The following is a 10,748-nucleotide window of genomic DNA, read 5'->3' on the forward strand; positions in this document are numbered from 1 at the left end:
TGCTAAGTAAAAATTAAACACTATATTTAATAAGTAGAAAAATTAAGAGATATTTAATCATGGATGAAAAAGAATCAATTTAGTCAATTTTAGTCAAGATAACTAAGGAATGGGTAAAGTTAGGTAGAGTCAAAATTGATCAAACTCAATCCATCATAGACAGCTAAACAAATCTAATCCAACCATGACATATTACTTGTTTTGATTAGCCTTTTTAAGACTTTGTTTGATAAAAATTTTTAAAAAAGTATTTGTACTTTTTAAAAATTTAGACTCCTCATTTTATGTTTGATAAATTAAAAAGATTATGTGTTTGTAGTCTTATATTTATAGTTTTTAAAAGATTGAGATACTTTTAAAAACACTTAAAATAAAATTTTTAAGGCTTCTTGTCTGAAAGTGACTTAGCAATCCTATGCCGAATGGAAACAATAGCAAAAAGCAATTAAATATGAAAATTAATAATGAAATATATAGCGAACAAGGAAATGCAACATAAAGATGGTCATTATAATATTTTTAAATTTTAAAAATTATTTTATCAAATATAATTGTTGTTGCTTGTATTTATTAAAAATTATTTTTAATTTAATTTACCAAATATAAATACTACCACTTTTAAAAAATTATCTTTTAAATTTTAACTTTTATAAACTATTTTTAAAAAATAAAAACTTTACCAAACTAAATTTGTTTTATCTCATTTCAATTGTGACAAAATTGGATAGATAAAAGTGGTCTCTCTTAATGCATTACTGCAACATAGTTTAAAATCACGTGACAACTACAAGCAGGTTATTTTCGTTAGAAGATCTACTTAACCATGTCCGGTTATATATATAAAGAAGAATACCAAAATAAACTATAGGATTTTTATTTATGTTTATTTATTCTATTGGTTACTATAATTTTACCAAATTTTTAATTAAATTTTTATATATATTTTTTTTAATTGAGTTTTTTTACATTTTTTTAATTTAGTTCCTATTAACGTTAAACGTTAAAAAAAATTAATAAATTATAAAATTACTTGTATATCCTTAAGAACCCAAGAAAAAAGAAAAAAATTATAAAAACCTAATTGAAAATTTAATAAACCTATAAATATCCAATAAAAAATATTCATATAATTTTTTTTGCTTATTTATATACAAATTATATAAAAAATATGTTTTATCTATTTTTTATATCCAATAAAAAATATTCATATAATTTTTTGCTTATTTATATACAAATTATACATAGTTAGCCATATTAAGAATTTATAGGATCACTTTTCAAATTCCAATACAGTTCAATAACTACAACATTTAATCAATGAATTTATTTTCACCCAAAATAGCTCAAATTTTTGTTAAATAAATAGATATAACATACTCAACCAATTAAAAAAGAAGAAATTATCATTATATATTTGAATAATAAATAGAATCTACTATAATACAACAAATTTAAACAACAATGATTTAAAAAGGCAAACATGATTTACTTATACAATTCAAACAATTTTAAAACAGAACACTTATACTGATTATTTAGGTAGAATATTTGAAATTGATACTTCATTGACCAAAAGATCCTTATCAAAAGCATTTGATGTTGGCTCTTCTTTGATCTTTCTTTCAACTAAAAATATAGGATGATTAGGAATAGAAAGTATCATTGTCTCCCTTGCTAGCATAACAATCACTGTGTGCATCTTCTTGTACACACAATAAACCAGTATGTAATCTTAGATTTTCAAAACCAAGTAAGTTCTCAATCCATATTTATAATCTAATTATACTATAAATTCTATAAGAACATAAAATTCTCCTTCTTTTTCTCTTAAATTCATCTGAACTCTGAAGCATTCATCTTTTATATTCATATTCAAATAATACAATCTGACTATTCAGAGATAAAGGAAGTATAGTCCATTAACTCATCGGGGACATCCTCATGCTTAGAATGCTTCTCCTTTCCACCCACCAAACTCCCCGGATTTCCAACCGCGGTAGTCCGTGGTGGCACGTCAATTAAAACAACGCTCCCGGCACCGATCTTAGCACCTTCCCCAATCTTCACGTTGCCGAGAATTGTAGCACCGGCACCAATCAGCACACCATCACTAATCTTGGGGTGCCTGTCCCCACCAATCTTAGTGGTACTATCGAGGGTCACATGGTGCAGAATGGAGACATTGTTGCCAATCACTGCAGTCTCTCCAACCACTAAATTTAAACATAAGCAGAAAACTAAAATATAAATATATATACCAAATTTGAACAATTGGTTATAAAAATGAAAAACTCGGAAAGTAAAGCAGAAATGAAGAACAAATTCACAATTTGAGAAACAAACAGAAGTTGCAAACAATTAAGTAAAATTAAAACTGAACTACAAATTCACACAACTTAAAAATTCACAGCTTGAGAGACAGAATCTGAAAACAACTAGAAAAAACTAAAATTGAAGCACAAATTCACACAATTTGAGAACATAATAATAATAGTAATCAATTTTAATGTCACCTATTTTGGCAGATCGAGTATAGGCAGATCGAGAAGAGGCACAGTGTGGCGAAGTGAGGCGAGGTGTGGCGAGGCACGACGGGGGACGCAAGGGCTGCAACAGGTAAATAGTGCAAAACAGAGCAGCGCAGAGAGAAGGAGGCGACGGATGGACAACCACCAAGCATCCGCCACGGATGACGACGGATATGGATGAAGACGACGGAGGAGAAACGAGAGCACATGATCTTCAGAGAGCAGTTGGCTAGGTTTTTTTTTTTTTCTAATTATGAGAATATTTATTTTTTAAATAGAATATTCTATTATCTTAAACGTTATTCTCATGACAGGGACTTAATTAAAAAAAAATTAATGTACAAGAATCCAATTAAAAAAAATATAAAGATCTAATTGAAAATTTAGTAAAACTATAGGGACTTGCAAAATAACTAAACCAATAATAAATACTTACATTTAATATTATCAAATTGGTTTTTCAATTGAGATGATTTATTAACTATAGATGTCATTATAAGTCCTGTATTTCTTAAGAGTAAGGTCTTTATGCTGATTATAAGGGTTAACTTAGTAAATTGCTTTGAAAAAGGTGTTTATATCTTTTAAAAGTACATACATTTTATTTTATATTTAATAATTAAAAAAATTATATATGTGTTTATAATTTTTAATAAATTTAAGTACTTTTAGAAGTATTTAAAGAAGTAACATCTAAAGACGTGTTTTTAAAATTAAATTATATTTATTGAAATAAAAAAATATAATATAATTTTATATATTAATAAATATTAAAATTTATTTTTATATTTATGTTTATATAATCTTTATAAAGTTTAAAAATTTAGTTTACTAAACAAAATTATTATTGTTTGTACTTAGCGAAAATCATTTTTATTGAAAAAACATAAATGCTTAATATGAGAGTAAGAGACTAATCTCTATTTTACAAGTATAGGCACCCTTAGAAAATACAAAGGGATACTACAATATAGAAAAAGTAAGATTACTTATTGAAAGGGAGTTAATATTTAATTTTACTCTTAAAATTTGATATTACACTTAAATTGACTCCTAAAATTATAATGAACTTAATTCAGTTTTCAAAATTTACAATATTAATTCACCTTAGTCTGTGAATTGATTTTTATAAATAGCATGTTAATTTTGCACATTAATTTACTAAAATTTTTAAATTTTATGTGATTAACATCTACTAGATATCTTAAGCCTTCTTCCTCTTCCCTTCCCTCTTTCCCCTAACTTTAAAAAAAAAATAGCAATAAGAACTAAGAAGTCTAACCCAAATAAAATATAATAATTTTTAAAAAAATTTAAACTCCTAAAGAGTAAACACTACCTTCTCTTTTTTTATGTTCTTGTTCCTTTTGATGTTCGGTGTTCTTTTGAAGCCATAGTCACGCCCTCACTTTATTGACAAGTATCATAAGTCTTCAATTATATCATTATATTAATTAAAACAAAGGTACTCATTATTTATTCTATCTTTTATTTCTTTTATATAATTGTATAAAATTATTAATTAATAAATTATATTTTTTTATTATAAAATAATATAATCTTATTTTTTTGTGTTCACATAGATAAATGATTTATCTATCTTTAGGATTTATTCTCTCTTTTTTTATTTTTTTTAATAAAATTGATAGTGATTTAATGAAAAATATTGTTATTGATGTTTAATTAATAAAAAATATTTAGATTTTTTTTTATTCATATGAGTATATAATTATTTGAATCTTTTTTTTTTAGATAAAAAGAAATTAGAACATTTTATGATGAGAAAGCAAAGTAAAATTGATACAATTTTAAGAAAAAATTACTGATAATGTTGGAGTTCAAACAAGTCAACCCTCTAATCTTATTTCACAAGAAGTTCAAGAAGTGAGCTCTCTAATCTTACTCAAAATACACATCAACATGAAGTCAAAGTTTTAAGATTAGAAGGAGATACTGATATCTCTTTACTAGAAAGGGATCCAGAAAAGCGATGTCCAATTTGACAGTATAATGTCAATGAATGTGATAAGATTCGTAGAACATACATAATAGCTAGCCATACCAACCAACAAATATTAGCTATCTAGCTTTTGGTAATAATAATCACTGTCGATATTTTCAATCTTCTTGGTTTAAAAAATTTTCAAGTTAGTTAGAATATTCACCAGAAAAATATATTGCTTATTGTTTGCCTTGCTACTTGTTTGGTAAACATTATGGTACTCGCAATGATGAAAAAATACATTTTTAAACTTAGGATTTGGTAATTATTGAAAGAAAGTAAACAATAAAATGAATTGTGCATTTATATGTCAAGAGGGTTCTATTCCTAATTCTCCCCATAATTTGTGTGAAATCTTGTGATGATTTAACGGCTCAATCTAAGCATATAGACAAAGTTCTTGATATGTCAAACTCTCGAGTTAACTCATAAACTCGTACGAGTTTACGAGTTTATATATGGAATCAAGTTGACTCGGGCATAGACTCTATCTTGAGTAAACTCGGCTAGACTCGACTAGAGTCGGTCAAACTCGGACAAACTCGTGAGTCTAGGACCGAGTCAGCGAGTTTGTATTTTTCTTCATTTTTGCTAAAAAAAAGCGTCATTTTGAAAAAAAAATACTTTTTTTTATTAGGGTTACGATAATACTCCAAAAGAATGAAAAAAACTCACTCACAACTTACTCATTTGCGTCGTTTCTCTCAAGTCTCACTTTTTTCATGTTCTGCCGCAGTCGCTGTTCCCCGTCGAGCTACCGTTGTTTCCCTGTGTTTGCTACCCCTGCTCTGATTTACGCCATTGTCTTTGTGAATTTTACTTGTGTTGCCCTTTGCTTCGTATTTCTTCACATCTCCACTATCCGCAACTCTATCATGCTATCACCGTCGTGAAATTTATTACTATTTGTCACCGTCGTTTCGTGCTGCTGTTGCACCCTCAACACCGCTGCCTGCTGCACCCTTGTCTTCGATCTGCTGTTGTTGGGACTTTGCCCCTTTTTTTCTTCTATATCCTCTATTTTTTGTATGTCATTTGTCCTTTCTTTGAGCCTTTGCTTCTTGATTTAGTTTTTTTTTTTAAAATTTTATTGATTCTAATTTTAGCCTATTGCTTATCATTTATGTTAGATAGCCGGATGATTCATCCATTTATGACTGATTAGTAATTAATTATTTTGATTAGAGTTAATTTAATTATTTGATATTGTTCAATGTTCAATTAAAGATTTAGTATTACAAATTTAGAAATTTTAATTTTGTGTGTTCTATGTTGTATTTGTATAAGAGGATTTAGTATTACAGATTTAGTATTACATATTTTAATTTTAATTATAGAGGATTTGAATGTGCATTTTAAAGGGTGAACTCGTACGAGTCTACGAGTTAACTCGCGAGTTGAGTCTAGGTCAGCTCCATGAGTTTACTTAGACTCGCGAGTTTGACAACCTTGGCATAGTGATGAAACTATTGCAAATAACTGCTTAAGGTTGAAGACATTTATTGATGCTATTCGAAGGCTTGCATTTCAAGCATGTGCATTTAGAGGCAATGATAAAAGCCCTGGATCTTTAAATAGGAAAAATTTTATTGAGTTAATTAAACATTTAGCTTCCTATAATCAGAATGTTAATAATGTTGTCCTTGAAAATGCTCTTGAAAATGCTTAATATATCTCCCAGTGTTCAAAAAGATATATTGCATATCTTTGCTAGAAAAGTGTGTGCAACAATTTGAGAAGAAATCGGTGATTCTAAATTTTGTATAATTATTGATGAAGTAAAAGATAAGTCAAAGCGAGAATAAATGTCTGTGGTTTTGATATTTGTAGACAAGCATGGTTGTGTTCAAGAAAGATTTTTTGATCTTATAAATGTTTCTGATACGTGTTCTTTGACATTGAAAACAGAAATTTCATCAGTTCTTTCTTGTCATAATCTTGATGTTCAAAATCTTAGGAGATAAGGGTATGATGTAGCTAGTAATATGCGTGGTGAATGGAATAGATTGCAAGCTCTATTTTTGAAAGATTGCCTTTTTGCTTATTACATTCATTGTCTTGCTCATTGATTACAATTAGCACTTGTTTCTGCCGTCAAAGAAGTTTGCTATGTTCATAAATTCTTTTCAAAACTTACACTAATTGTGAATGTTGTGACTATTTCTCCTAAATATCATGATCAGTTAAGGGTTACTCAAGCAAATAATATTACAAACTTAATTGCCAAAGATAAAATTGTGACAGGTAGTGGACTTAATCAAATTGGTACTTTGCAAAGATCTGGAGATACTAGATGGGGGTCTCATTTGAATTATGTACGTATCTTGCTATGCATGTTTGATGCTACTTATGAAGTTCTTGAAAAAAGTACTGAAGAAAGTAATTTCTCCACCCATGGTGCTGCTAGTGCTGCTAGTGCTGCTTATGAAGCTATCACATCCCTTGAATTTGTCTTTATTTTGCATTTGATGAGAAATCTTTTGGAAGTTAGTTATGATCTTTGTCAAGCTTTGCGACAAAAAAATCAAGACATATTGAATGCTTTAACTCTGGTTTTTACTACCAAGACTTTAATTAAATGAATGAGAGAATCAAGTTGGGAGGCTTTCATAAAAGAAGTTATATTATTTTGTGAGAAACATGAAGTTGAAGTTCCTGATATGAATGCATTGCATATTCCTAGAAGAGGCCGAACTCGTAAAATTGTTGACCAAATTTCAGTGGAGCATCATTATCGTGTTAATTTATTTCTGGTTGTAATTGATACATAATTGCAAGAACTTAATGGAAGATTCAATGATAATATGGTGGAATTGCTTACATTAAGTTCAACTTTAGATCCCAAAGATAATTATAAGTTTTTCAGTGTCAACAAAATATGTGAATTAGTAGCACGGTTTTATTCAGGTGACTTCAGTGACCAAGAGAAATTTTACATTAGAATGCAAGCTCCACATTATAAACTTGATGTTCTTAATCATGTTGAGTTAATAACTTGTGCATAATTTTGGAGTTATGTCAAGGATTAACGAAGACAAGAAAGTCTTTAACATATACTTTGATTGATCGTTTGATTTGCTTGGTATTAACTCTTTCTATTTCAACTGCTACACTTGAGAGATCTTTTTCAGCTATGAATATTGTGAAGAATAGACTCAGAAACAAAATGGAAGATGATTTTCTTGCTAATTGTCTTTTGATTTACATTGAGAAGAAGATTGCCGAAAGATTTGACACAGATTCTATTATCGATGAATTTTATGATATGAAGAATCGACGTGTACCATTTCGTTAGTAAAAAGTACACATTTTTTTGTATCTTAAATATATATTTTCTATTGGTATATTTTTGTAATGCATCTTACATTATAATTTATTTTCATATTCTTTTAATATTATATATGTTATTGGCTCCTATGATAACATTTCTGGATCTATCCCTGCCAACATCCTCGTAAAAACAATAATAACATGATTAATTTGAAAATTTTGCGGGTTTGGGAGCAATAATCATGCTTGTGAAACTCTAATAAATCTTGATCACATGAAACTTAAGTGAGGAATCCAAATTACAACAAGTTAATGTACTAAATCAACACGTTCTTAACGGAAATTAGTTCAAGGGTTAATGTGAGTTACGATTATAAATCTCAGAATTCAATTTGAGTCCATTAAAATTTTAAGGGTCAAATTAAATTTGACTTCAAATTTCAAGAAGTCAAATTGAGTATTAGCTCTATTAAAGTTTAAAACTACTTTAAGCACATACTAGACGAGCTCATTTGCAAATTGTCCGAGATTCACTTGACAAAGAGGCTGGCTTTGTCAAGATAATAGTACAACCATATTTAAGGGTGGCAATTTCTTCCAACTGAGTGAATATCTGTGGGAAGTTACTCGTGGCGGCTGGTGGGTACAAATTAAAGCTGACGAGCTCCCAAGAAGGGTTTCAAGTGGGTGAAAAATTCCAAAAAATTGTTAAATTTATCGAAAAAAGAAAATAGAAAAAAACATCTACATTCCTACTTTGCCAATAGCCCATAATCTTATAGGAAACAAGCAATAACTCTTGCCAACGATATTATGCTAGTGTTTCACTCGTTTTTTGGTCGACTTCGATAGGTAATGTCGCAATGAGCTTGCATCAAGATCTCAAGTATCGGGGAGCAAATACAACTCCTCTGAAAAAAGTGAACTCGACCCAAGAATTACTTAGTTATGGTGTCAAAGCAATTTTATGTCAAAATTCCCAGTGGCAGAATTATGAAAAAAAAAACAAAACAAATGAATAAGTAATTAAATAAAGAAGACAATGAAAATATAAAATATTGATCAAAGCAAAATAATAACAAAATTCAAAGAAAATAAGCGAAAATGAATCAAATAAACAAAAGAAAATAAGTTAAAAATTAACTTTTAACATTAACATGCACTTGCACTCCATATTCTTCTGTTGTGTCACGAAGATTGAGAATTTTATGAGTTTATGTGATGATCTAGTAATTTTTATTGAAGTCCCCCAACTCTTTTGAATTTCTCCTATTTATAGACCATGGAGATAGACTTGTCAACGAGCATGTTGTCCACTATCTTACCTCCTCCTTTATCACAGTAATGACCTTGCCTTGACCATGAAGAATCCTGTTCTCTAGGTTTTGACACCCACGTCTTCCTTGGTCTTCAAGTCCCACGTTTCTTTAGCTTGCTCCTCAAATTTTGCACCCATGTTCTCCACTCAATCTTGATGGTCGAGTAGTAGCAAGCCTTGATGCTTAGGAAAAGACAATAACTACCTTTCGACTTTAATGCTCTTTGTACCATCTTTCTTCGATTTCAATTTACCCGTCTATGCTTCTGTAGTCGAAACCTTTGGTAATCGAAACGGCCTCTTGTCGAACAAAATCCTTTTTTTATACCAATAGCTAGATTGGATGATCATCTTATAATAACAATATGCATGATAATATGATATAATATTGTTATTGCATAGTAATAAATAATAACATAAAAATCATTCATCATGTATATTGACATAATAATGATGTAATATTGTTACTGTGTTATGTTAAAAAATAATATTTTTGACAAGATGATTTTAATTTCGATGAAATACGCCATTGTGTCAAAGCATCCTCAATATATTTAGTGAAAATAAATTATTCGATAAGTCACTGTTTAACAAATAATAAAAAAGGTAAAGTTATTTGGACTTATATCGATCAAGTTCTAAGTGCAAGAAAAGGTATTATTCTGTCGATCAAGTTTCAAATACGAAAAAATACTTTAGAATGTGAGAGAGAGGAGAGAGAGCGAGAGCGTGCGGGGGGAAAACACATGGAGGGGTAGAACATTAGGTCAGGCTAAATATCCTCGAGTTTGGAACCGAGAAGAGTACCGACGATTAGAGCACGAGTCATTTTCAATATTTGTGGATAATCTTCCAAAAGACATATCCAAGAGGGAGCTCTTCCACCTCTTTGGTTGGACTGGACACATAAACGACATATATTTATCAAGAAAACTAAAAAATGGTGGTGTGTACATCTTTGCGTTCATACGATATACCACGAAAGGGGGAGCCTTGAAGGCCATAACGGATATGAATCGTATGCGGTTGAGAGATAAGGTTGTGTTCGTGGGGGAAGCTAAATATCGAAGATTATCTGCTGTTAAAGAAATGAACAACGTGCAGCCACGAGGCCAACAGCCACCAGAAGAAAAAAAGAATCAGAGAAGATTAGAGGGCCCTACTAAAGTTTTAACTAAGGAGAAGACGTTACAAGATCCACACAAGAATGGATGGACGAAGAAGGTGGAAGTGGTGGTGGCGAAAGAAAACTTGGTCTGGTTGCAGAGAAGTCTAGTAGGTGGAACGATGAAAGCTATTGACTATAGGTCTTTGAAGGAATCGGTTGAGAGAAGTTTTCCCCAAGTTACTCAGGTGTGAGAAATGGGAGCATATAAAGCTCTGCTGACCTTTAACAGTGTGCTGAATGTGGAAGAGGCTTACACATTCAAAATGAATGGTCTGCTACAGTTGTTTCATAGGGTATGGAGATGGGACGAGTTGGAGAAGAGTGAAACTAGGAGGGTTTGGTTGGAATGTTTTGGAGTTCCCCTGTATGCGTGGTCCGTGGATACCTTCAGGATAATAGGTAACCAATGGGGTGAGGTGGTTGGGTGCGATGAAGCAACAGAATCGTGCTAGTCTTTTAGTG

The 10,748-nt window shown here is 30.2% G+C and overlaps 1 protein-coding gene across 1 annotated transcript; it reads right to left on the reverse strand.

The window, feature by feature from the left end:
- Nucleotides 1-1,890: 1,890 nt before the first annotated feature.
- LOC107490183 (serine acetyltransferase 5-like) lies at nt 1,891-10,122 on the reverse strand. The gene is made up of 3 exons (XM_052261814.1): nt 10,096-10,122; nt 2,514-2,607; nt 1,891-2,213 (listed from the first exon to the last, which is right to left on the reverse strand). Exons 1-3 carry the CDS (start codon nt 10,120-10,122, stop codon nt 1,891-1,893), a joined length of 444 nt encoding a protein of 147 aa, XP_052117774.1.
- Nucleotides 10,123-10,748: the final 626 nt, after the last annotated feature.

Source organism: Arachis duranensis, chromosome 5 (genome assembly GCF_000817695.3).
Source record: "Arachis duranensis cultivar V14167 chromosome 5, aradu.V14167.gnm2.J7QH, whole genome shotgun sequence".
In the NCBI taxonomy this organism is placed as follows: domain Eukaryota; kingdom Viridiplantae; phylum Streptophyta; class Magnoliopsida; order Fabales; family Fabaceae; genus Arachis; species Arachis duranensis.